Here is a 26,634-nt window from a genome sequence, read left to right as displayed (position 1 = left end):
ACTGGGGCCCGCCCAAAGCCTTTTGTGGACCTCCTGAGATTGAACCACCAACATCACTAAGCAGTGATATCGTGCCTATTTATTTATTTATTGAGACAGAGTCTCACTCTGTTGCCAGGCTGGAGTGCAGTGGAGTGATCTCGGCTCACTGTAACCTGTGCCTCCCAGGTTCAAGCGATTCTCCTGCCTCAGCCTCCCAAGAAGCTTGGATTATAGGCGTGTGCCACCAAGCCCAGCTAATTTTTGCATTTTTAGTAGAGACAAGGTTTCACCATGTTGCCCAGGATGGTCTCGATTTCCTGACCTCATGATCTGCCCACCTCAGCCTCCCAAAGTGCTGGGATTACAGGCATGAGCCACCGCACCCAGCCGATATCGAGCCCATTTCTAACAGGGAGACTGAGGCTGAAGCAGAAGGGCCCCGCTGCAGGAGCGCGCAGTCCCCACCTGCTCTGGTTGGGAATGATGCCCCGCTCTTGCTCCCGCAGGTCACGACCCATGCGCACCGCCAGCCAGTGGCCTCCTCGCACGTGGCTCTGCCCAGGGCCCGGGTACAGCGTGTCCACCACGTGGAAGACGTCGCCACGGGTGAAGCCCAGGCCGGACGGTGGGCTGGGCTCCAGCTCAAAGTGCGTGCGGATGTAGAAGGAGTCGCCCACGCGAGACTGCACCATTTTCCAGAAAACTGGGGAGAGCGGGAGGCCACATGAGCTGCCTGGGCTGCTGCCTGATCTGAGCCCTCCCTGCCCGAGAGTGGGCCTGGCTGGAGGGAACCCACCGGGGAGACTTGGGGCACTCTCCCTGCAGGGGCCAGGGAGGGTGCAGAGATGCAGATTCAACCACATCCCTGCACTCACCACCAGGCCACACAGCCAGGTCCTCCCCCCCGACACACAGGCACACCCACATCCACACGCACTCACTGTCCTGCTTCCGCTGTGTCACCAGCTCCATCTCCTCGCCCGGTGGCAGCCCCAGCAGAAACTGCACCGCCTCCTCCCGTGTCAGGTTCTGGAATGGCGTGTCATTCACCTGCCAGAAAGCAAGTGCGGCTGTAGACAAAGCTCTGGTACCTCCTGGCCGTGCATGAGATCCTGGACCTTCCTCTGGGCAAAACTCAGCCCCAACTGCTTCCAGAGCTGCTGCCAAGGGCCCCGGTAGTTCCCCAAGGGCTTTCTGACTGGGGTATCACCCTATGGCTGTGTGATGTGTGACACAGACAGCTGGTGGCATCATAAGGATACAAGGGTTTTGACACAGAAACCGGGGCACAGGCACTGTGCTGGCCCTCAGATAACAAAGTCATGGTGGGTTGTCAATATCAAAACATGGGAACAGAGGTCATGGCATGGAGCTCGGTGGAAACTGTGAAATGCTCAAAAGAATTCAGACATAGTCACAGTAGTCACAGGGTCGTGACAGGGACAACGATATATAGACACACAGTGGGTCACAGATGCCTACCATCAGGGTCATGACTGGGACAACAATATATGGACACAGCCTATATATGGACACAGCCAATGGACACAGCCATCTGCTCTCCGGGTCATGACATGGACAGCAATATACAGACACAGCCACCTGCTCTCGGGGTCATGACACGGTCAACACAGCCATGTCAGGAACAAGAGGATTGCAACCCAGACAAGGTCATGACATAGGCAATGAGGCTATGACCCAAAGTCCTGACGTTGATAACAAGGAGATTGTGACATTGATAACAAGGCTGTCACATGAACAACGTCATATGACATGAACAACAAGATTGTAACCCAGGATGGGCACCATGGCTCACGCCTGTAATCTCAGCACTTTGGGAGGCTGAGGCGGGTGGATCACTTGAGGCCAGGAGTTCAAGACCAGCCTGGTCAACATGGTGACACCCTGTCTCTACTAAAAATACAAAAATTAGCTGGGCATGGTGGCGGCCACCTGTGATCCCAGCTACTTAGGAGGCTGAGTCAGGATGATCCCTTGAACCTGGGAGGCGGAGGTTGCAGTGAGCCAAGATCACATCCCTGCACTCCAGCCTGGGTGACAGAGCAAGACTCTATCTCAAAAAAAAAAAAGTTAGCTAGGCACAGTGGCTCATGCCTGTAATCTCAGCTACTTGGGAAGCCGAGGCGGGTGGATCACCTGAGGTCAAGAGTTTGAGACCAGCCTGGCCAACATGGCGAAACCCTCATCTCTACTAAAAATATAAAAATTAGGCCGGGCGCGGTGGCTCACGCTTGTAATCCCAGCACTTTGGGAGGCCGAGGCGGGCGAATCACGAGGTCAGGAGATCGAGACCACGGTGAAACCCCGTCTCTACTAAAAATATAAAAAAAATTAGCCGGGTGTGGTGGCGGGCGCCTGTAGTCCCAGCTACTCGGAGAGGCTGAGGCAGGAGAATGGCGTGAACCCGGGAGGCGGAGCTTGCAGTGAGCCGAGATTGCGCCACTGAACTCCAGCCTGGGTGACAGAGCGAGACTCTGTCTCAAAAAAAAAAAAAAAAAAAAAAAAAAAAAAAAAAATTAGCCAGGCATGGTGGTGGACACCCGTAATCCCAGCTCCTCAGGAGGTGAGGCAGAATAATTGCTTGAACCTGGGAGGCAGAGGTTGCGGTGAGCCAAGATCGCACCATTGCACTCCAGCCTGGGCAACAAGAGCAAAACTCCGTCCCAAAAACAACAACAACAAAAAGATGAACCCAGATAAGGTCAAGGCACAGAAAAGGAAGTTGTAACTGGATGATGAGGTCACGATCTGGAATGGAAGATAAGGTCGTGACATCAGCAAAATCATGACACAGCCAAGGGGACACCGAAATGTTCAAATAGCCATCTGGGGTCTCGATAGTCCCCAGGGTGGACCCGAGGGGAGGATTATAACAGACAAGGGCAGGACCTAGCACACTACAAGCCCATGATCAGTGGGGCTGGCCAGCTGTCCCTGGAGCACCTGCAGGATCTGATCTCCCTCCTGGATGCCCTGCCCGTCGGCTGGGCTGCCCGCCTGCACCCCGGACACGAAGATGCCCACGTCATTGCCCCCTGCCAGCCGCAGCCCGATGCTCTTGCCCTTGAGGAAGCGGACCACCCGCGTGTCGGGGCTGTACCTGCAAGGGGAGGTAGAGGTGGGGTCAGACCAGAGTGGGCGGACAGACGGAGGGCTCGGCATTGTCCTTGGGAAAGCCCCCACCCCCTGCAGGCCTCAGTTTCCCCAAAATCCCCACTTAATGGTCCCATTCAACACAATGGATACAGGCAGGCAGGACTTTGCTGATGAGGGAGGCAGCTGGGGATGTAGGAGTTTTGAGCGGTGGGTTTTCTTCTGGGATACACACCCACGATCCTCCATGCTCTGACTGCTGGACACTCTGTAGATGTCATAGCTGCTTTCCCTGGGCAACTCTGAAAGGGAAAAGCCAGTCTCTTTTCCAGCCTCGAGTCCTTTTCAGGAAACCATGTCTCACCACTTAGGCTCAGGCCAACCTCCCCCAGCTCTGCCTGGCACAGCCTTGCTGTCGGGGATCAGAAATATCAGGGACAGGGGTGCTCAGAGTCACCACCCACCTGCCCGTTGCTCACCTGGTTCCGAGATGGTTCTGGAATCTACTGAACCTTCCCGCCGAAGCCGGGAGCTCTCCCTGGTGGGGAACAGATTGGGAGTGAGGCAGGGGTGGATGTCAAGGGGCCATTTTAAAAAGAATTTTAGGCCTGTAATCCTAGAATTTTGGGAGGCCGAGGTGGGTGGATCACCTGAGGTCAGGATTTCAAGACCGGCCTGGCCAACAAGGTTAAACCCCGTCTCTACAAAAATACAAAAATTAGCGGGGCATGATGGTGGATGCCTGTAATCCCAGCTACTTAGGAGGCTAAGGCAGGAGAATTGCTTGAACCTGGGAGGCAGAGGTTGCAGTGAGCCAAGATCATGCCATTGCACTCCAGCCTGGGCGACAGAGCAAGACCTTGTCTCCAAAAAAATAAATAAATAAACAAAATAAAAAGAATTTTAATTTATCTGGGCTGGGCGTGGTGGCTCACGCCTGTAATACCAGCACTTTGGGAAGCTGAGGCAGGCCAAATGCTTGAGCCCAGGAGTTCAAGACCAGCCTGGGCAACATAGCTGGGCAATACAGACCCCATCTCTACCAAAAATATGAAAATTAGCCAGTCTCACATGACTTGGTCTCAAAACAAATAAATAAATAGAGGAAAAAAAAATTTTTTTTTTTTTGAGACAGAGTTTTCTCTGGTTGCCCAGGCTAGAGTGTAATGACACGATCTCAGCTCACTGCAACCTCCATTTCCTGGGTTCAAGTGATTCTCCTGCCTCAGCCTTCCAAGTAGCTGGGATTACAGGTGCCTGGCACCACGCCAGGCTAATTTTGGTATTTTAGTAGAGACAGGGTTTCACCATGTTGGCCAGGCTGGTCTCGAACTCCTGACCTCAGATGATCCACCCTCCTCGGCCTCCCAAAGTGCTGAGACTATAGGCGTGAGCCACCGCGCCCGGCCTAAGGCAGAGTTTGATACTAAGAAGTGGGGTGCTGCTGTAACCAACACCTACAGATGCGGACACGGCTTTGGAACTGGGTTATGGGTAGAGGCTGGAGGTATTTTGAGGCGTATGCTAGAAATACAGGACTGCGTCCTCAAGGTTACCCCCAGTTGGAAAGCTATGCCCGCGTTCCCCTCTCCGTTCCACCGACTATTCTGGCCGATGGGCAATACTTACACGGGAGAGTCAGTCTGGCTGGCCTCGGGACTCTGCTGAGCATGCTGGGGTGGTGGTGGGATGTGGGATGGTGGAGCCTGCGATAGCTCCGAGGCGAGGTCCGAGATGTCTGCAGGGGGAGAGGGCATCTCATCAGCCATGGTCACGCCTTCCGGGCTGGACCCGTTTTACAAAGGGACATATCAAGACCCCTCTAAACAAAGGGCCCTAGACCAAAGTCAGAAGCTCAGTTAGAAGACGCAGCTCTGGAGCTGGGCACGGCAGCTCACGCCTATAATCCCAGCTACTCAGGAGGCCGAGGCACGAGAATCGTTTGAACCCAAGAGGCGGAGAATCGCTTGAACCCAGTGAGCCGAGATCGCCCCCACCCCCGTATTCCTGACTTGCTGTGTGGCCTTCAGCTAGTTCTTGTCATTCTCTGATCCTCTAAGGACCAGGCTCATTGATTCCTCCTTGGCCCTGCCTGGGGCTTCCCACCTTCCCTGCCGTCCATTCAACCCCTCCCGGGTCCTACCCTCTGGGTCCTCACCCTCCAATGGCGAGCTGTCGCTGTCACTGACAGCAGGCGGAATGTTCACCAGGAACTGCCGGCGATCTCTCAGCACCAGCAGGCTTAGCTTCCCTTCCGACTTCTCAATCAGTCGCCGGGTGTCGTTCAGTGACAGGTTCTGGCTGGACACCCCGTTGATCTGAAAGGGACCAGGAATGAAAGAGCGGAAGTGAGTTAATGAGAGATGGGAGACAGTAGAAACAGCTTGGTGTGGGGGGAACTAGAAACAGACAATTCCCCCAGGGGTTGCTAAAAACAGACACTCCCTAAGGAAAGTGTTAGAATTGGATTCCTTCTGTGAGTGGAGACCACACCAAGAACAGAACACCGAATTCTAGAAACAGAAAATGTTCTAAGAGGGGTGGGAGACACGGGAAAATGAGAAACAGGTTGACTCTCCTTTCTTACCAAAAGTGGAAATTTCTCAGGAGATACTAGGAACAGATGTGAGGGTGACATTATAAACAACTCTAATTGGAGGAGAAGGAGTATCAGATACTTAAAAGATACTATAAACACACAATCTTCTGGGAGATAACTAGAAACAGACATCTAGGGCCCGGCGCAGCGGCTCACTCCTGTAATGCCAGCACTTTGGGAGGCAGAGGCGGATGGATCACTTGAGGTCAGGAGTTCAAGACCAGCCTGGCCAACATGGTGAAACCCTGTCTCTACTAAAAATACAAAAATTAGCAGGGCATGGTGGTGGGTGCCTATGGTCCCAGCTACTCAGGAAACTGAGACAGGAGAATCACTTGAAACCGGGAGGTGGAGATTGCAATGAGCCAAGATCCCACCACTGCACTCCAGCCTGGGTGACAGAGTGACACTCCATATCAAAAGGTATGGTGGCTCACACCTGTAATCCCAGCACCTTGGGTGGCTGAGGTGGGCAGATCACCTGAGGTCAGGAGTTCGAGACCAGCCTGGCCAACATGGAGAAACTCGTCTTTACTAAAAATACAAACATTAGCCAGGTGTGGTGGTGGGCACCTATAATCCCAGCTACTCAGGAGGCTAAGGCAGGAGAATCACTTGAACCTCGGAGGCGGAGGTTGCAGTGAGCCAAGATTGTGCCACTGCCCTCCAGCCTGGGTGACAGAGCAAGACTGTCTCAAAAAAAAAAAAAAAAAAAGAAACAGATAACTTTTTGAAGACACTGGAAATAATCAGCTGAAAGCAATTTGGAGATCAAACACTAGGAGTCACTAGAAACAGACTTTCAGGGGAAGAATCCAGAAAGAAACCATCCTTTAGGGCAGGGCAGCTCCCCTAAACCTGGTGACTGGGTCATTAGCATCCAGTCACCTAGGGTAGGTGCAGGAGTCAGCTGCCCACATGATTCTCTGATGCACATCAAAGCTAGAGAGTATTAGAAACAGACAACCCCATGGGGATACTAGAAACTGACATTTGGCCGTGGATTAGCAGTAGCTGGGAAAAAAGGGGGTTTTATGCCTGGCCATCTGCAACCTTTGAGATACACGCAACAACACTGAAGGTAAATGGTTTGGGGCTCAGCTCTGCTGTCCTTGCTGTATGACTCCGTGGGACTGCCTGCCCCGACCCTGCCTAGGTCTCCCTGCTCTCAGGACAAGAAGCCCAGCCTCACCTGTAGAATGAGATCTCCTTCCTGCAGCCCGCGGTGCCGGGCAGCCAGGCCTGACTCTGTAATGTGCTTGATGAAGATCTGACTGCCCAGCTTGACGCCGAACTCTGTAAGGGGGGAAGAGGGAAACTGAGGCAGGACTCTGGAGACGGGTGCCTGGGAGCATTCTCCTGCTGTAAGGACAGAGTCCAGGTGCGGGCCCTCCCATCCTAACACCTTGATGGCATCATAAGGAGAACGGTGATGTCGCCTGTGGGACCTGAGATCTGATAGTGTCAATGGCATCTCCACGGAGTGGCGGGGACACCAGGTCACCGTGCCGCTCGTGATGTTGCCATGCACAGGCTAAGGACATTCTATTGCTCATGACATCATAATTTTTTCCATTTTTATTTTTAAATTTTTTTCGAGAAGGAGTCTTGCTCTTATCGCCGGGGCTGGAGTGCAGTGGCAAAATCTCGGCTCACTGCAACCTCCACCTCCCGGATTCAAGCAATTCTCGTGCCTCAGCCTCCCAGGTAGCTGGGATTACAGGTGCACGCCACCACGCCTGGCTAATTTTTGTATTTTTAGTAGAGACGGGGTTTCATCATAGTGGTCAGGCTGGTCTCGAACTCCTGGCCTCAAGTGATCTGCCTGCCTTGGCCTCCCAAAGTGCTGGGATTACAGGCATCAGCCACCACACTCAGCCAGACCTCCTCTTATAAGGACCCTGTGGTGACACTGGGCCCCTCAGATCATCCAGGATCACCTCTGAGCTCAGGGTCCTTCACTCCATCCCACCTGCTGAGTCCCTCTTGATAAGTGAGGTGGCCTAAACAGAGGTACCAGGGATCAGGGTGGGGACATGTTGATAAAATGGTTCTGGGCCCCAAGTGGCTGACAGGTGATATGGCTCAACCCAGATGCGAATTAGGGACCACCAGGTTCAGAGAGAAAGAGCTAGAGAGAATATATGAAATACAGACAGGGAGAAAGGGACAGAAAAGCAGAAAGTGGGGATTTGTGGTGGGGGAAGCAAGGAGCAAGAAGATGCCAGGTGTGGTTGTAGCTTCCAGGCTGGGCACAGTGTCTCATGCCCACAATCCCAGCAAGTACTATGGGAGGCCGAGGTGAGTGAATCACCAGAGGTCAGGAATTCGAAACCAGCCTTGCCAACATGGTGAAACCCCATCTCTACCAAAAATACAAAAATTAGCCAGGCAGCCGGGTGTGGTGGCTCATGCCTGTAATCCCAGCACTTTGGGAGGCCAAGGTGGGCGGATCACCTGAGGTCAGGAGTTCGAGACCAACTTCAACATGGAGAAACCCTGTCTCTACTAAAAATACAAAATTAGCCGGGCGTGGTGGTGCATGCCTGCAATTCCAGCTACTCGGGAGGCTGAGGCAGGAGAATTGCTTGAACCTGGGAGGCGGAGGTTGCGGTGAGCCGAGATCGCGCCATTGCACTCCACCCTGGGTGACAGAGTGAAACTCCGTCTCAAAAAAAAAAAAAAAAATTAGCCAGGCATGGTGGCGGGTGTCTGTAGTCCCAGCCACTAGGGAGGCTGAGGCAGGAGAATCGCTTGAAACCATCGCCCACCCGACCACGGTGCCCTGTGTCCAGTACTGATCGTGTCCGACCTCCACCCTCACCTTCGCTGTCTCTCCTCTTCACCAGCACCGACTTCACAGGCTTCATCTGCACGTCCTGCCGTGGCAGCCGCTTAAAGCCGGACACCAGGGCCAGCCCATTGGCCTCAGAGCCACCACCCGGGCTTCTACGCCCATGGCTGCCAGCCCGGCCCCGGCGACCAGGCCTTGGCCGGCGGGAGCGCTTGTCCCAGGAGCGGCCGGAGCCACTGGATGAGTCGCCATCGTAGCCCCGGCCCTGGTCCACCTCCTCCACCCGCTGGGGCTCATCGTCTTCGTCTGAGTCCTGGCGCCCTGGGCTGGCCTTGGTGGCGGGCAGGTGGATCCTCCGGGTACGTTTCACTGTCTGTTAGAGGAGGGGACAGGAAGGGTCAGCTACAGGCAAAGGCTGGGGGAGGCTCTGCTCAGCCCCCTGGTGGCCCTGGGGGACACCAGTCTCTCTCTGGGCCTCAATGTCCAAACTGTAAGATGAGAAGATGACTCCTTGCTCTCTGAAGCTTACAACCCCCACAGCGGTACGACCCAGGCCGGGGTCAGAGACGCCAGCCATGCCAGGGGCTGCCTACTCACGATGTTGGCCATCTTGGCGCAGGTCTTGAGTATCTGAATGGCAAACGTGGAGGTGGCATTCTCCACGGAGACCCCATTCACCATGACGATGTGGTCGCCTGTCCTGAGAGAGGAGGGCGGGGCTTACGGAGGAGGCTTTGCAGGGGAGACCCTGGTAACAAGCCCTCCCTGAGGAGGGGGTGTCCCTGGAAGCTCCAGGTCTGCAAGGCCTGGTTCTAATTCACTGGCGTCCCTAGGTTCACAAAGACATTTATCCTTCTGGGCCTCCATTTTCTCCTCTGTAAAATGGAGCCAATTGTAGAACCTACTATAATCATAGAGTGGAAGCTACATTTTTTTTTTTTTTGAGACAGAGTCTCACTCCGTTGCCCAGGCCGGATTGCAGTAGCACGATCTCAACTCACTGCAACCTCCACCTCCTCGTTTCAAACGATCCTCCTGCCTCAGCTTCCCTAGTAGCTGGGATTACAGGTGCCCATCACCACATACAGCTAATTTTTGTATTTTTAGTAGAGATGGGTTTTCACCATGTTGGCCAGGCTGGTTTTGAACTCCTGACCTCAGGTGATCCACCCACCTCAGCCTCCCAAAGTGCTGGGATTGCAGGTGTGAGCCACCGTGCCCGGCCTTGGAGCTACAACTACACCTGGCATCTTCTCAACTCCTCGCTCCCCACACCACAAATCCCCACTTTCTGCTTTTCTTTCCCTGTCTCCCTGTCTGTATCTCATATTTTCTTTCTAGCTCTTTCTGAACCTGGTGGTCCCTAATTCTGGGCTGGGCTGAGCCATATCACCTGTCAGCCACTTGGGGCCCAGAACCATTTTAACAACATAATTCCAAGAAGCATCAAACCCTCAAAGACTCGATGGTTTCCAGGACTTTATGTTCCAAAAGGGCTCTGGGGCCACTATGACCCCAAGAATTCCTGTAAAGGACCAGGAAGTACCTTAGGGAAGTGAGGCCCAAGTCTCTGACACTGTCCTACTGCCAAGTCCAAGCCCTGTGTTGACAGAGCTGGAAACTGCCAGGCACTTTCCAGTCTCCTTGCTTTGGCTCAGAAAGGTTTCTCCTCACCTCACTTTCTTTTTTTTTTTGAGACAGAGTCTCACTCTGTCACCCAGGCTGGAGTGCAGTGGCACGATCTCGGCTCACTGCAACCTCCGCCTCCTGGATTTAAGCAAGTCTCCTGCCTCAGCCTCCCGAGTAGCTGGGATTACAGGCACACGCCACCACATCCCGCTAATTTTTGTATTTTTAGTAGAGATGGGGTGTCACCATGTTGGCCAGGCTGGTCTCAAACTCCTGACCTCAGGTGATCTGCCCACTTCAGCCTCCCAAAGTGCTGGGATGACGGGCGTGAGTCACCGCGCCTGGCCTGGTTTCTTCTCTCCACGTGCCCTCCCCCTGCCAGAACCCAGCTGCCTGGATACTCACTGTAGCCTGCCCTCCGCCGGCCCTCCGGGTACCACGTCAGACACAACCACGGATCCACCAGGCCGGTCTCGGCCTCCAGAGATTGCAATGCCAAAGCCCCGGCGGGGGTCCTGAGAGAGGATGAGGGGAAGGAAGAGCTGCTGTTTCCCCCAGGGTAAAGGGTCTCCCCTCTATTGAGCTGGGCCTAAGCCGCCATACTCTCCGGCACCCAGACAGGGCGAGGGAGGCCTCACCTTGGACAGCGTGGCCGTGTGCTGTTCCCAGATGGTCAGCTCCTCCATGTCAGCCACCTGGTCGAGGGGAACGGGAAAGATGGGCATGAGGCCACACAGTTTCATCCGAGCACTTGGGGGTCCCCAGCCCAGGGTGGGGAGTCCAGCTCTGACAGGCCTGTGGTTGGGGCCTGTGACAAGTTACTACCTCTCTCAGGGCCTCAGGTTTTTTTGTTTGTTTGTTTTTTCATTTTGTTTTTTGAGATGGAGTCTGGCTCTGTTGCCCAGACTGGAGTGCAGTGGCACGATCTCGGCTTACTGCAACCTCCACCTCCCGGGTTCAAGCGATTCTCCTGCCTCAGCCTCCCGAGTAGCTGGGATTACAGGGGTGAGCCACTGTGCCCAGCCTTGTTTTGTTTTTTTGAGGCAGAGTCTCGCTCTGTTGCCCAGGCTGGAGTGCAGTGGTGTGATCATGGTTCACTGCAGCCTCGAACTCCCAGGCTCAAGTGATCCTCCCACCTCTGCCTCCCAAGTAACTGGGACCACAGGCACACACCACGATGCCCGGCTAATTTTTTTATTGTTTGTAGAGATGGAGTCTCTCTGTGTTGCCAAGGCTGGTCTCAAACTCCTAGGCTCAAGTGATTCTCCAGCCTTGGCTTCCCGAAGTGCTGGGATTACAAGTGTGAGCCATTATGGCTCACTGCAGCCTTGAACTCCTGGCTTCAAGCAATCCTCCTGCCCCAGCCTCCTGAGTAACTGGGACTACAGGTGCATACCATCATGCCCAGCTAATTTTTTAACTTCTATTTTTGTAGGGACAGGAGGGTCTTGCTATGTTGCCCAGACTGTTCTTGAGCTCCTGGGCTCAAATGATCCTCCCACCTGGGCTTTCCCACTTCGGAAAAAAAAAAAAAAAAAAAAGGCTGTTGCCCAGGCTGGAGTGCAATGGTGCCATCTTGGCTCACTGCAACTTCTGCCTCCTAGGTTCAAGCGATTCTTCTGCCTCAGCCTCCCAAGTAGCTGGGATCACAGGCACCTACCATCATGCCCAGCTAATTTTTGTATTTTTAATAGAGATGGGGGTCTCACCATGTTGGCCAGGCTGATCTTGAACTCCTGACTTCAAGTGATCCGCCCGCCTCGGCCTCCCAAAGTGCTGGGATTACAGGCGTGAGCCTCCACACCAGGCCGATTCTGTTATTTTCATGTCCATGGCATGGATGAGAACATCAGACTCAGGTGCAAGGTCACCTGGCCACGCCTCCACCCTCCCTTCCCACCTGCCAGCACACACCATGCCCTGCTCCCCAGGCAGGGGACAGGTGGAGGGAGGGGGGAGGGAGTTTGTAGAAGTGACTCCTCCTCCTCCTCCCGGGGCGGGTTTTCTAGGCTTGGCACAGCGGGTATGTGATTCCCTCTGCCCAGGCACCCCCATTGGCTCGCTCCGGTGCCTTTTCTTGTAAGCTCCAGCGTCTCTAGGGAGGCCAGCATTCCTGACCTCCAGGAGTGGGAAGGGGGGTGGAGGGGAGAGAAACAGAGCAGAGGGCAGGGCTGTGCAGTCCCTAGGGAGCCAGGGCAGCACTCAGGACTGGACTCAAATCCCATGTCTGCCCACCCGTGCTAGCTATGGAGGGGCCTCTCCCAGCCTCAGTCTCCCCATCTGTGAAATGGCACCGCTGCCCTGTCTTCCAGGGATGTGGTTTGGGAAAAGGGTACAGATTCAATGCATGAAAAGCAAAAAGCAGAAGGAGCCTTGGGGAGGTGGCAGCCAAATAATGACTTTCTCCTTTGCGTAGTTTTTGTTTTTTTGAGATGGAGTTTTTTGCTCTTGTTGCCCAGGCTGGAGTGCAATGGCGTAGTCTTGGCTCACTGCAACCTCCACCTCCCGGGTTCAAACGATTCTCCTGACTCAGCCTCCCGAGTAGCTAGGAGTATAGGCACCCACAACCACAGCCAGCTAATTTTTGTATTTTTAGTAGAGACAGCGTTTGACCATGTTGGCCAGGCTCTCTTGAACTCCTGACCTCAGGTGATCCTCCTCCCTCGGCCTCCCAAAGCTCCCCTTGTCCATGCTGGCTGCAAGCAGGTGCTTGATATGGACCCATTCATTTCATCCTCAGCATGACCTTAGGAAGTGGCACGGTTACTATTCCTACTTTAGAGGTGAGATTAAAAGGGGCCCAGAGAGGTTCAGTAACTTGCCTGAGGTCACACAGCACAGTGGTGAACTTTGGCAGCCTGCCCTGTTCTCTGGCTCTTTTTTGGTTGGTTGGTTGGTTGGTGGGTTGGTTGGCTGGTTTTTGAGGTGGGGTTTCACTCTGTTGCCCAGGCTGGAGTGCAGTGGCTCAGTCACCGCTCACTGTGGCCTTGAACTCCCAGGCTCAAGGGATCCTCCTGCTTCAGCCTCCCGAGTAGCTGGGACCACAGGCATGCACCACCACACCTGGAATTTTTTTTTGTTTTTTTGTAGAGATGGGGTTTTGCTATGTTGACCAAGCTGGTCTCAAATTCCTGGGCCCAAGCGATCCTCCCACCTCAGCCTCCCAAAGTTTTGGAATTACAGGCATGAGCCACCGCACCCAGCTCTCACTCTTGCTCTTAACCACCAGGCCACAGTGGCTTTCTGATTATTTACTTTTTTTCTTCTGAGCTTATTTTTCAAAACTGCATCTTTTTTTTATTTAACCTGCTTTGATGTTGTACTTTGTGTCTTTAAATGGCCCCAGGGCCGGGCATGGTGGATTCTGCCTATAATCAATCCCAGCACTTTGGGAGACTGAGGAAAGAGGACTGCTTGAGCCCAGGAGTTCAAGACCAACCTGAGCAACATAGTGAGACCCTCATCTCTACAAAAAAATACAAAAATTAGCCAGGCATGGTGGCGTTCACCTGTGGTCCCAGCTCCTTGGGAGGCTGAGGCAGAAGGATCACCTGAGCCCAGGAGGTCGAGACTGCAGTGAATTGTGATCGTGCCACTGCACTCCAGCCTGGGTGACAGAACAAGACTCTGTCTCAAAAAAAATTTTTAAATGGCCCCAAGGAATTTGTGTTTCCTGACTTTAAGAGACAGCCCTGGCCGGGCGCAGTGGCTCACGCCTGTAATCCCAGCACTTTGGGAGGCTGAGGCCGGCAGTCCACAAGGTCAGGAGACCGAGACTATCCTGGCTAACATGGTGAAACCCTGTCTCTACTACAAATACAAAAAATTAGCTGGGCGTGGTGGCGGGCACCTGTAGTCCCAGCTACTTGGGAGGCTGAGGCAGGAGAATGGCGTGAACCTGGGAGGCAGAGCTTGCAGTGAGCCGAGATTGCAAGACTCCGTCTCAAAAAAAAAAAAAAAAAAAAAGAGACAGCCCCAGGGAACCAGGGCTCCAGAGGGGGAGAGGGGTGAGGGAGTCCAGGTGGTCCTGGCTTGTCCCAGCTTGTGCAGGTTCGTCTCCATGGAAACCAGAAGCTTTGTCTAAACCCTCCAGAGCTCCACAGTGCCTGAGGGATTAAGCCTAACCTCACAGCCCACCTCATCTTAGTTCACCTCCAAACCTTTACCCCATCTGTCCCCTGAATCTGGGACATGTTTCACGGGATTTCTGGCTGGCTGGCACCTGCCACTGAGGTCTAGGCTCAAATGCCACCTCCTCAGGAAGTCCTCCCTGACCACCTAGCTAACCAGTCTTCTCTGATCCCCTATCACTCCTGCCTGTTTTATTATTATTATTATTATTTTGAGACAGAGTGTCACTCTGTCGCCCAGGCTGGAGTGTAGTGGCACAATTTCAGTTCACTGCAACCTCCGCCTTCCAGGTTCCAGCGATTCTCGTGTCTCAGCCTCCCGAGCAGCTAGAATTACAGGCGCCCACCGCCACGCCCAGCTGATTTTTGTATTTTTAGTAGAGATGAGGTTTCACCATGTTAGTCAGGCTGGGCTCAAACTCCTGACCTCAGGTGATCCACCTGCCTCGGCCTCCCGAAGTTCTGGGATTACAGGCGTGAGCCACCGCGCCCGGCCTGTTTTATTATTTTTTATTCAAGGCATCTAAAAATCATCTTTATTCTCTTTAACCATCAGTTGGTATGTTTCTGGTCTTTCCTCTTAGGGTGTGAAAGGAGACATGTCTGTCTCTCTGGCTACTTAAGGCCCAGGTGATCGGCCATCAGCCTCCTTTCCAGGCCTTTAGTGCTGGTGCTGGACTCCCTGGCAAACTCCTATTCATCCTTCACAGCCCCGGTTTCTTCCTCCGTACGCGTATCATACATCCTTCCCTCTAGCCCAAATGTGATGATTGGAGTGTGGGATGTCAGAGTGCATTTGTCCACCCTACACCTTCCCCCTCAGTCTGAGGCTCCCGGTGGGCAGGAATGGGCCCCTGGGACCCCATAGGACCAGGCCCCCTTAGGGAAGAGTTTGAGGAATGAGCGAATGGTTGAATAAAACACACTGTGGCCAGGTGCTCAACAGGTGTGTCCTGAGTTCCCAGCCCTGCCCCTGTCCAGGTGAACTCTGAGAGGGTGGGGCTTGGGTCTTTGTCCCCGCCCGCCGCCCAGGGCTGGACACAAACACCGAACAAGAGGCCCGCCCAGAGGGGACGGGGCCGGTACCAAGTCACACCGCCCCCGGGGTACGGGGCTCCCAGGCCGCGGTCCCCTCTCCCCCTCCCCACCCCACCTCCAGGAACAATGGCGGAGGGGGCGGTTTCAGCAAACAAATACACCGATTGGGGAGGGGATTCTGAGAGCTGCGCCTGGAGGCCAGGAAGAAGTCAGCCGGAACCAGAAGTGCCGGGTCCTGAAGCCTGGGGCGGAGTGGCCTGGGTCTGGCCGCATACCGCTGCAGTCCCAGTCTACCCTGGCTGGGGGGTATGAAGAAGCCAGCCCAGGCTCCATGCCTGGAGGGTGAAATCCCTCCGGAGACAAGGATCGCCCCCCGCCCTGCCCCCGCCACGGCGCACCCCAGCCGGCTTGCTCACCCCACCCCTGCCTCTGCCTGGTAATGCCTGTTAATAGCTTTGTACACAGTAGGCACCCAATAAATGCTGGTGCTCCCTCCTGCAGCCTTGTAGGAGGTGAATGTTCACCAAAGCCACCCCAGTCCCCAAATGAAGTCACTGCCCACCGTGCCACCGTGGGAGCCCAAGCTCAGCCGGCTGCACACCCCCAGCAAAGGGGGATGAACATCTTTTCTGCCCACCTACGATGCACCAAGCTCTTAAAACACATTTTTCTCTCTGTTTAAAATGCCGATCACCCATTTTTCGGATGAGGGAAGGAAAGGGTTCACTCACTGGCCCCACGTTACACACAGCATAGTGGACAGAAAATTCGGGATTTGAACCCAGCTGTGCGGTATTAAAGGAGGCCGGTCCTGGGGCAGAGGAGGCTCCAGAAGAGATGGTCTTTGGAGGCACGGAGCGGGGCGCGGACGCATCTGGAAGTGCAACCTCCAGTTAGCCACTTCATCCCTCTGGGACTCAGTTTCCCTGCGTGTTATGTAGGTAGGTGTTCTGGGGTCCTGGGTCCGACTCCCAAACCCTGCTTCCCCCCACTCACCCCAAGCCCCTCCCCCTGCCGCCCTCGGAGGGTTACTCGCCTGGAATCTCACCGCCATGGTCCACCTGGGGGCTCTCCAGACCCCCTACCCGAGGAGGGGGGCCTGCAAACAGTCAATCGGCCCCCACCCCGGGCTGGGGGAGGAGGCTGAGGAGAGTCACAGCGGGCTGAGGGCCTGACTCTCGTCCTCCTCCCTCCAGCTCCGCAGCTCCCGGCTGCACCTGCCCCTCTTCCTCCTCCAGGTCTCGGGCCAGCCCCGCCCCTGCCCAGACACGCCCACTGGACGCCGCGGAGGTTTCTGTCCCCCCCACTCCCATCACAGGAGCCAGGTCCTGAGGCGGAAGTTCCAGGCCGGGTTATCCACGCAGCCGAGAGGGGGCCGGCGGTCGCGGCCAGAGCCCGAGAAGGCTGCCAGCAAGACCCGGCAGGAATAACCCCCGCGCTTGGAACGGAGCCTACCATTTGGGAGGTGTTTCCGTCTGCAAAATGGGTACATTTTGAGGTGCATCTGGGAGGCCTCTTGGATTAGAAGCTTGTCGAAGGCCAGAGACCTCCTTAGCATAGGGCTGGTCCCTGGGTCACCTTATCTCTGGAAGGTTTGCCCCATTCCACAGAGGGGAACCCAAGGCCCCAGAGGCCAGGGGCGTGGACTCTCTGAAGATGCAACAGCGGCCGCGAGCCTTTTTCCTGCGGTCTTGGACTCCGGGCTCTGTCTTCACACCCAGCACCCAGGAAAGAAAGGGGCAGGGCGGGGCCGGGCGCGGTGGCTCATGCCTGTAATCCCCAAATTTTGGGAGGCCGAGGCGGGCAGATCACGAGGTCAGGAGTTCCAGACCAGCCTGACCAACATGGTGAAACCCGTCTCTACTAAAAGTACAAAAATTAGCCGGGCGTGGTGGTGGGTGCCTCAGCTACTCGGGAGGCTGAGGAAGGAGAATCGTTTAAACCCGGGAGGCGGAGGTTGCGGTGAGCCGAGATCACGCCACTGCACTCCAGTCTGGGCAACAGAGTAGAGCGAGACCCTATCTCAAAAAAAAACAAGGAAAGGAAAGAAAAGAAAAGAAAAGAGAAAGAAGGAAGGAAAGGAAAGGAAAGGAAAGGAAGGAAAGGAAGGAAGGAAGGAAGGAAGGAAGGAAGGAAGGAAGGAAGGAAGGAAGGAAGGAAGGGGCAGGGGGCAAGGCAGGAGGAAATTCTCCAGGCTCTGGGAGAGAGTAAAGGTCGTTTCCTTCTTCTCACCCAGCCCAGCCCAGCCTCCCGCTCAGGGGCCTGGGATTCCGGAATTCCTAAGGTTAGACCTAGGAGGGACTGGACCAGGGTAGGAAAACTTCAAGTCACCTGGGTGGGCGGGGCTGGTCGTGGCTGCACCCCCACATTCCTTACTATAAAAAAAAAAACCTGAGCCCAGCTGTGCCTGGGCCCCACCCCAAGGTTAAAAGGGTAAAAGGGCAAAGCTACACATAAACACCCCTTCCCAGCCTTATCCAGTCAGGGCTGGGCGGGGACAGGAGCCCCAGGTTGTGGCTAGGCGTGAAGAGCATAGAGAAAACTCTAGCGGATTAAAGAAAGGCTGCCTGGAGGAGGGGGCATCGTAGCTGGGGATTTGAAGGTTGGTTAAGAGTTTGCTTAGTAAACAAGGCCAACAATATCAAAGTCTTAGAGGGCCCCCGAAGATGACATCTCACCTCCTCCACTGCAGTTGTACCCAAAACACTAGTCCAGAGACCCAGGTTAGCTACAGCCAGCCCCTCAAGGGTCTCCAAGGGCCCGAATAAAGCATTGCCAAAGCCTCCTGTGGGGACCCACTTGGAACTTCAGAGCTGGGAGGGTTCTAAAACCAGCTCTCACCTATTTGCTGTGTGACCTCAGGCAACTTACTGCCCCTCTCTGTTCCTCAGTTTCCACATCTGTAATTGGAGAAAATAACAGCCCCTACATCACAGGGTTGTCAGGAGGATTAAAAGGGGCCTAGAGGCCAGGCACAATGGCTCACTCCTGTAATTCCAGAATTTTGAAGAGTCAGGTGGGAGGGTCACTTGAGGCCAGGAGTTCGAGACCAGGCTGGGCAATAAAGCGAGACCCAATCTCTATAAAAAATAAATAAAAAGGAGCGTGTAGTTCTCTTCCCTTTTGCAGCCATCACAGAAGTGGAAGCAGCCAAAATGAAGTTCAATCCCTTTGTGACTTCCGACCGAAGCAAGAATTGCAAAAGGCATTTCAACGTGCCTTCCCACATCGCAGGAAGGTTATATGTCTTCCCTTCTTTCTTTCTTTTTTTTTTTTGAGACGGAGTCTCACTCTGTTGCCCAGGCCAGACTGCAGTGGCGCGTGATCTAGGCTCACTGCAAGCTCCGCCTCCCAGGTTCACACCATTCTCCTGCCTCAGCCTCCCGAGTACCTGGGACTACAGGCTCTCGCCACCGTGCCCCGCTAATTTTTCATATTTTTAGTAGAGACGGGGTTTCACCGTTTTAGCCAGGATGGTCTCGATCTCCTGACCTCGTGATCCGCCCACCTCAGGCCTCCCAAAGTGCTGGGATTACAGGCGTGAGCCACCGCGCCCCGTGCAAAAGGCATTTCGATGCACCTTCCCACATTGACGGGAAGGTTATATGTCTTCCCCGCTTTCCAAAGAGCTGAGACACAAGTACTACGTGCAATCCATGCCCATACGAAAGGATGATGAAGTTCAGGTTGTACAAGGACACTATAAAGGTCAGCAAGTTGGCAAAGTAGTCCAGCTTTACAGGAAGAAATATGTTATCTACATTGAACGGGTACAGCAGGAAAAGGCTAACGGCACAACTGTCCACGTAGGCATTCACCCCCCCAAGGTGGTTATCACTAGGCTAAAACTGGACAAAGGCTGAGAAAAGATCCTTGAACGGAAAGCCAAATCTCGCCAAGTAGGAAAGGAAAAGGGCAAATACAAGGAAGAAACAATTGAGAAGATGCAGGAATAAAGTAATCTTACAGACAAGCTTTGATTAAAACTTGAGCCTGTGAAGGCCGGACGCGGTGGCTCGCGCCTGTAATCCCGGCATTTTGGGAGGCGGAGGAGGGCGGATCACGAGGTCAGGAAATAGAGACCATCCTGGTTAACACAGTGAAACCCCATCTCTACTAAAAATACAAAAAATTAGCCGGGCGTGGTGGCGGGCACCTGTAGTCCCAGCTACTCGGGAGGCTGAGGCAGGAGAATGGCGTGAACCCGGAAGGCGGAGCTTGCAGTGAGCCGAGATTGCACCGCTGCACTCCAGCCTGGGCGACAGAGCGAGACTCCATCTCAAAAAACAAAACCATAGAAAAAAAAAAAAACTTAAGCCTGTAATCCCAGCACTTTGGGAGGGCGAGGCGGGCGGATCACGAGGTCAAGAGATTGAGACAATCCTGGCCAACATGGTGAAACTCCATCTCTAATAAAAAAAAAAAATACAAAAATTAGCCGGGTGTGGTGGCGTGTGCCTGTAATCCCAGCTACTCAGGAGGCTGAGGCAGGAGAATGGTTTGAACCAAGGAGTCGGAGGTTACAGTGAGTGGAGATGGCTCCACAGCACTCCAGCCTGGCGACAGAGCGAGACTGCATCTCAAAAAAAAAATTTGAAATGAAAATTAATAAATAAATAAAACGGGCCTAGAATAGGACATAAATGTGATATCTGCCCCATCCTAGCAGTGTGTCCTCCTGCAAACCACTCTGTGCCTCAGTTTCCCCATCTGTAAATGAGAATAATAACAGTACCTGGTTCCAAGCATTAAATGAGTAACTGTGCACAATACTGTTAGAAAGCTCTCACTAAGTGTTGGCTATTATTTTTATCAGGGAATCCCACACATATATTTCATTTTACTTTATTTTTGAGACAGTGTCTTGTTCTGTTGCCCAAACTGGCGTGCAGTGGCATGATCTCGGCTCACTGCAACCTCCACCTCCCAGGGTCAAGTGATTCTCCTGCCTCAGCCTCCCGAGTAGCTGGGATTACAGGCACCCGCCACCACGCCTGGCTAATTTTTGTATTTTTAGTAGAGACGGAGTTTCCCCATGTTGGCCAGGCTGGTCTCGAACTCCTGGCCTCAAGTGATTAGCCTGCCTCGGCCACCCAAAGTGTTAGGATTACAGGCATGAGCCACTACTCCCAGCCACACACACATATTTTATAGATGAAGGTTCAGAAAGGGCCCCAGACTCACTGAAGGTTGCACAGCATGGGTTCCTGGAGCCCCAAACTCTTTCCAAGACCCCATGCTGAGCCAATGTGGAAACACCATTAACCAAAACTAAGGCTTACTGAACACCTACTATATACCTACAGGCAGCTCCGCCCTTGCCTGTGTGACACCCTGCCACCAGCAGGTGGCGCAAAAAATGATTTTAGGTGAATAAGGTCCAGAGATTGTTTCCCCCGCCCCGAGGCGGAGTCTCACTCTGTCACCCAGGTTGGAGTGCGGGGCACAGTCTCGGCTCACTGCAAGCTCCGCCTCTCGGGTTCACGCCATCCTCCTGCCTCAGCCTCCTGAGTAGCTGGGACTACAGGCGCCAGCCACCACGCCCAGCTAATTTTTGTATTTTTAGTAGAGACTGGGTTTCACCATATTGGCCAGGCTGGTCTCGAACTCCTGACCTCAGGTGATCCACCCACCTCGGCCTCCGAAAGTGTTGGGATTACAGGCGTGAGCCACCGCGCCCGGGCAGTCCAGCGATTTTTAAATAGCTGTGTATTTGTTTTAATGAGTCATGAGAAAAACACATCATTCCCTACCGGCCCGCACACGTCATGTTCGTGGCTGCCATTGCTCAGAGCAATCTCTGATTAGGTCTGGCAAAATTGGACAGGGGTTCTGCAGGGGACTGGAGCTGGTAGAAAATCCTGCATTCGGGCAGATCACCTGAGGTCAGGAGTTCGAGACCAACCTGGCCAACATTGTGAAACCCCGTCTCTACTGAAAATACAAAAATTAGCTGGGCGTGCTGGTGCACGCCTGTAGTCCCAGCTACTAGGGAGGCTGAGGCAGGAGAATTACTTAAACCTGGGAGGCAGGGGTTGCAGTCAGCCAAGATTGCACCACTGCACTCCAGCCTGGGCCACAGAGCGAGACCCTGTCCCCCGCCGCCGCCCCCCAAAAAAAAAAAAAAAAAAAAACGAAAGAAAAGAAAATCCTGCATTCCTGTCCTACAGGCTTTCTGACCTCAGCATCTTCAAAATAAGAGGCTTGGCCAGAAAGAGTGGCTCATGCTTGTAGTCCCAGCACTTTGGGAGGCCGAGGCGGGAGGATCTCTTGAGGCCAAGAGAGACCAGCCTGAGTAACAGAGTGAGACTTCCATCCGTACACACACACACACTTTTTTTTTTTTTTTGAAATGGAGTCTCGCCCTGTTGCCCAGGCGCAATCTCAGCTCACTGCAAGCTCTGCAGTGAGTGCTCACAAGCACTCTCTGGTGACTGCTACAGGGAGGACGGATGATCAGGGACAAGGATGGGAGCCGGGACCAGGGCGGAGGGAACTGAACTGGCCCAGGTGGGTGATACTGGAGCCGGACCAGGTGGGGGTGGAGGAGGATGAAATGTGGGCAGATTCTGAAAACATCTGTAAGCGGAGCCTCTCCCACTGGGGACAGACAGGATGTGGGAGGCGAAGAGAGGCCACTTCCAGGTGTGGGTGCCTGCGCCTCTGGAAGGGACAGGTGAAGCCTCCATGATGGGACAAGGTGGAAGGGGTGGGAGGGAGATGGGGTGGCAGCGGATGCGGTCAGGCTGGACAGAGACGATCCTGGGGAGGTCATGGGGAAGCCAGTGCAGAAGGGGAAGCCCCAGACCCAGCAGAAAGCCAGCAAGGTGTTTATTCTTTTTTGTTTTTTCTGTTTTGTTTTTTGAGATGGAGTCTCGCTCTGTCGCCCAGGCTGGAGTGCAGTGGCGCGATCTTGGCTGACTGCAAGCTCCACCTTCCAGGTTCAAGCGATTCTCCTGCCTCAACCTCCCGAGTGGCTGGGACTACAGGCGCGTGCCACCATGCCCAGCTAATCGTTGTATTTTTAGTAGAGACGGGGTTTCACCGTGTTGGCCAGAATGGTCTCAATCTCCTGACCTTGTGATCTGCCCGTCTCAGCCTCTCAAAGTGCTGGGATTACAGGTGTGAGCCACCATGCTATGACGAGCCACCACACCCAGCCTATTCTTTTTTTTCTTATTCCTGCTCAGCATTCTATTCTATTCTGTTCTGTTCCATTCCATTCTTTCGTTTTGTTTTGTTTTGCTTTGCTTTGCTTTGTTTCGTTTTTTTGTTTTTTTGAGATGGAGTTTCGCTCTTGTTACCCAGGCTGGAGTGCAATGGCACGATCTCCGGTCACTACAACCTCCGCCTCCCGAGTTCAAGCGGTTCTCCACCCTCAGCTTCGCATGTAGCTGGGATTACAGGAGCCCGCCACCATGCCAGCTAATTTTTGTATTTTTAGTAGAGATGGGGTTTCACCGTGTTGGCCAGGCTGGTCTTGATCTCCTGACCTTGTGATCCACCCGCCTCGGCCTCCCAAAGTGCTGGGATTACAGGCGTGAGCCACTGCACCTGGCCTCCATTCTATTCTTTTATCTGAGACAGGGCCGCTGTCCGTTGCCCGCTCTGGTCTTGAACCCCTGGGCTCAAGTGATCCTCCTGCCTCAGCCTCTCGAAGTGCTGGGAGTGCCGTGGAACGATCATGACTCACTGCAGCGTCAACCTCCTGGGCTCAAACAATCCTCCTGCCTTAGCCTCCCGAGTAGGTTTGGGATTTGGGATTACAGCCGCACGCCACCACAGCCAGCTAATTTTTGTGTTTTTCATGCAGACCAGGGAGGGGGGGTTTTGCTTTGTTGCCCAGGCTGGCCTCAAACTCCCGGTCTCAAGAAATATTCCTGCCTTGGCCTCCCAAAGTGCTGGGAATACAGTTGTGAGCCACTGCGCATAGCCTTTTTTTTTTTTTTTTTTTTGAGACAGAGTCTCGCTCTGTCCCCAGGCTGGAGTGCAGTGGCAAGATCTCCGCTCACTACAAACTCCACCTCCCGGGTTCACGCCATTCTCCTGCCTCGGCCTCCCGAGTAGCTGGGACCACAGGCACCCACCACCACACCCGGCTAATTTTTTGTATTTTTAGTAGAGACGGGGTTTCACCGTATTAGCCAGGATGGTCTCGATCTCCTGACCTTGTGATCCGCCTGTCTTGGCCTCCCAAAGTGCCGAGATCACAGGCGTGAGCCACCGTGCTGGGCCAAAAAATGAATTTTTTTTTTTTGAGACGGAGTCTCGCTCTGTCGCCCATGCTGGAGTGCAGTGACATAATCTCGGCTCACTGCAAGCTCCGCCTCCCAGTTTCACACCATTCTTCTACCTCAGCCTCCTGAGTAGCTGGGACTACAGGCGCCCGCCACCACGCCTGGCTTTTTTTTGTTTTGTTTTGTATTTTTTTTTTTTTAGTAGAGACAGAGTTTCACCGTGTTAGCCAGGATGGTCTCAATCTCCTGACCTCGTGATCTGCCCCTCTCGGCCTCCCAAAGTGCTGGGATTACAGGCATGAGCCACTGTGCCCAGCCGCCTATTTTTTAATTAACATTTTATTTTGAAATAATTTTAGGCCGGCCGCAGTGGCTCACGCCTGTAATCCCAGCACTTTGGGAGGCCTAGGAGGGCGGATCTCCTGAGGTCAGGAGTTCAAGACCAGCCTGGCCAACATGATGAAACCCCATCTCTACTAAAAATACAAAAATTAGCCAGGTGTGGTGGTGGGTGCCTGTAGTCCCAGCTATTCAGGAGTCTGAGGCAGGAGAATTGCTTGAACACGGGAGGTGGAGGTTGCAGTGAGCTGAGATTGGGTCACTGCACTCCAGCCTGGGCAATAAGAGACTCTGTCTCAAAAATAATAACAGGCCGGGCACGGTGGCTCACACCTGTCATCTCAACACTTTGGGAGGCTAAGGTGGGTGGATCACGAGGTCGGGAGATTGAGACCATCCTGGCTAACACGGTGAAACTCTGTCTCTACCAAAAAAAAAAAATACAAAAAAAAAAAAAAAAAAGCCAGGCCTGGTGGAGGGTGCCTGTAGTCCCAGCTACTCAGGAGGCTGAGGTAGAAGAATGGCGTGAAACTGGGAGGTGGAGCTTGCAGTGAGCCAAAATCGAGCCATTGCACTCCAGCCTCGGCGACAAAGCGAGACTCTGTCTCAAAACAGCAACAAAAAAATTAAATAATAGTAATGATAATAGGCCAGGCGCGGTGGTTCACGCCAGTAATCCCAGCACTTTGGGAGGCCGAGACAGGTGGATCACGAGGTCAAGAGATCGAGACCATCCTGGCCAACATGGTGAAACCCCGCTCCCCGTCTCTACTAAAAATACAAAAAAAAAAAAAATTAGCTGGGCACATTGGCGGGCACCCGTAGTCCCAGCTACTCGGGAGGCTGAGGCAGCAGAATCACTTCAACCTGGGAGGCGGAGGTTGTAGTGAGCCGAGATTGTGCCACTGCACTCCAGAGCCCAGGTGACAGAGCGAGACTCTGTCTCAAAAAAAAAATAATAATAATACTAATGATTTTAAAGTTACAGAAAAGTAAATACATAGAGAATTCCTTTATACACCCAACTGATTCCCACTAACATTAACGGTATTACCCAGGTACATATGTCACAACCAAGAAGTCAACATCAGTACGACCTTGTTCACTGAACTCCACACTTTATTCACGTCTCTCCGCAGGCCCGTTGCCGCCCCAGGGCCCCATCCAGGATCCCACCTGGCAGTTGGCTGTCACGTCTCCTTAGACACCACTGGGCTGTGACCGATTCTGTCTTTCCTGTTCTGTGACCTGTTAGTCTGTGCTGGGCAGGTCTTTTGCAGAATAACTCTCAATGTGGGGACATTGGGGACCAGCTGTTTCCCTCATGTCTAGACTGGCGTCATGGGTTTTGGGGGACCCTGGGAGGTTTTAAGGAAGCCGTGTGGAGAGGACGGGGCAGGAGCAGAGACAGAGAGCAGAGACAGAGGGCAGCCAGGTGGGAGGAGACGCCCCAGTCTGTGGGTTGCCAAGAGCCGAACGACCTTTGAGGAAGGACAGATTCCAGGTGTGGCCGGCTCAGCCCTAATGCACTGGAGGGCTGAAGAACCTCACAGGGTTTGGCGTCCTGGGGAGGCTGGAGGACCTCATGGGGAGCACTTTGAAGTAGCAGGAGTGTGGAACCTGCTAGAAGCTTGGAGTATGGAATGCAGCTCAGGGTGTTCAACACGGGCCTTTCTTTGCTTGTCTTTCTTTCTTTCTTTTTTTTTTTTTTTTGAGACACAGTCTTGCTCTGTCACCTAGGCTGGAGTGCAGTGGTGCAATCATAGCTCACTGCAGCCTCCACTTTCCTGGGCCCAAGCCATCCTCCCACCCCAGCCTCCTGAGTAGCTGGGACCACAGGTGCACGCCACCCCGCCCAGCAGATTTTTGTATATTTTGTAGAGACAGGATCTCGCTATGTTGCCCGGGCCTGTCGTTATTTTATTTTATTTTTTTGAGTCGGAGTCTCGCTCTTTCGCCCAGGCCAGACTGCAGTGGTGCGATCTTGGCTCACTGCGAGCTCCGCCTCCTGGGTTCACACCATTCTCCTGCCTCAGCCTCCCAAGTAGCTGGGACTACAGGTGCCCGCCACCGCGCCCGGCTAATTTTTTGTATTTTTAGTAGAGACGGGGTTTCACCGTGTTAGCCAAGATGGTCTCGATCTCCTGACCTCGTGATCCGCCTGCCTCGGCCTCCCAAAGTGCTGGGATTACAGGCGTGAGCCACCGCGCCCAGCCACCCAGGCCTGTCTTGAACTGCTGGGCTCATGCGATCCTCCCACCTTGGCCTCCCAAAATGTTGGGATTCCAGGCGGGAGCCACCAAGCCATGCCAAAGATGCCATTTCCCCCGAAAGGGAGGACGGCTGAGCTCTAGAAGGAAGTTCCACAGCAGAGAGAGAAAAGCAGAGCCAGTGTGAATTCCAGCCCCTGCCTCAGTTTCCTCATCTGTAAAATGGTGATCCCAGTTTTGACCCTGAGCAGTATTTCAGGGAAGGCTCAAACGTTTAAGCATCTGCCACTAAGGATCCCCTGGGCTGCCTCTCCATGCTTCTAACTCCACTTGGGCCCCCAGTGGGAAAACCAAAGGTGAATTACAGTGTCCCAGGGCTAGAGGGGGCCCCCCGCCCCCCGGAAACCGTCTACACTAAGGTGCTGTCATTCTGGGCATGGAATGACATTTTTGAGATGGAGTCTTGCTCTGTCACCCAGGCTGCAGTGAGGTGGTGCGATCCTGGCTCACTGCAAGCTCTGCCTCTCAGGTTCAAGCGATTCTCCTGCCTCAGCCTCCCAAG

The 26,634-nt window shown here is 53.8% G+C and overlaps 1 protein-coding gene and 1 pseudogene across 5 annotated transcripts in view; one reads left to right on the top strand and one right to left on the bottom strand.

Annotated features, from left to right (window-relative positions):
• TJP3 (tight junction protein 3) overlaps nucleotides 1-26,634 on the bottom strand; it is a 39,696-nt gene that overhangs the window by 9,996 nt on the left and 3,066 nt on the right. Inside the window, exons 1-13 of one of the 5 annotated variants that reach the window (XM_063620708.1) lie at nucleotides 16,323-16,549; nucleotides 10,757-10,813; nucleotides 10,524-10,633; nucleotides 9,087-9,189; nucleotides 8,520-8,862; nucleotides 6,888-6,991; nucleotides 5,255-5,414; nucleotides 4,726-4,834; nucleotides 3,576-3,634; nucleotides 3,332-3,398; nucleotides 2,947-3,103; nucleotides 924-1,032; nucleotides 448-685 (exon numbers count right to left, since the gene is read on the bottom strand). In XM_063620708.1, coding sequence (XP_063476778.1) covers nucleotides 448-685; nucleotides 924-1,032; nucleotides 2,947-3,103; nucleotides 3,332-3,398; nucleotides 3,576-3,634; nucleotides 4,726-4,834; nucleotides 5,255-5,414; nucleotides 6,888-6,991; nucleotides 8,520-8,862; nucleotides 9,087-9,189; nucleotides 10,524-10,633; nucleotides 10,757-10,813; nucleotides 16,323-16,340 — 1,634 coding nt within the window. In that variant the 5' untranslated portion in view covers nucleotides 16,341-16,549. Of the gene's footprint in view, nucleotides 1-447; nucleotides 686-923; nucleotides 1,033-2,946; nucleotides 3,104-3,331; nucleotides 3,399-3,560; nucleotides 3,635-4,725; nucleotides 4,835-5,254; nucleotides 5,415-6,887; nucleotides 6,992-8,519; nucleotides 8,863-9,086; nucleotides 9,190-10,523; nucleotides 10,634-10,756; nucleotides 10,975-16,322; nucleotides 16,550-26,634 lie in introns of those variants that run through there. The other 4 variants (XM_055248387.2, XM_063620710.1, XM_063620709.1 and 1 more) reach the window with 4 other exon arrangements.
• On the top strand, nucleotides 18,442-19,248 carry LOC129465809 (large ribosomal subunit protein uL24-like; annotated as a pseudogene).

This window comes from Symphalangus syndactylus, chromosome 17 (assembly GCF_028878055.3).
Source record: "Symphalangus syndactylus isolate Jambi chromosome 17, NHGRI_mSymSyn1-v2.1_pri, whole genome shotgun sequence".
Lineage (NCBI taxonomy): Eukaryota > Metazoa > Chordata > Mammalia > Primates > Hylobatidae > Symphalangus > Symphalangus syndactylus.
Note: the sequence above shows the minus strand (reverse complement) of the source record. Positions and strands in the feature narration are given on the sequence as shown.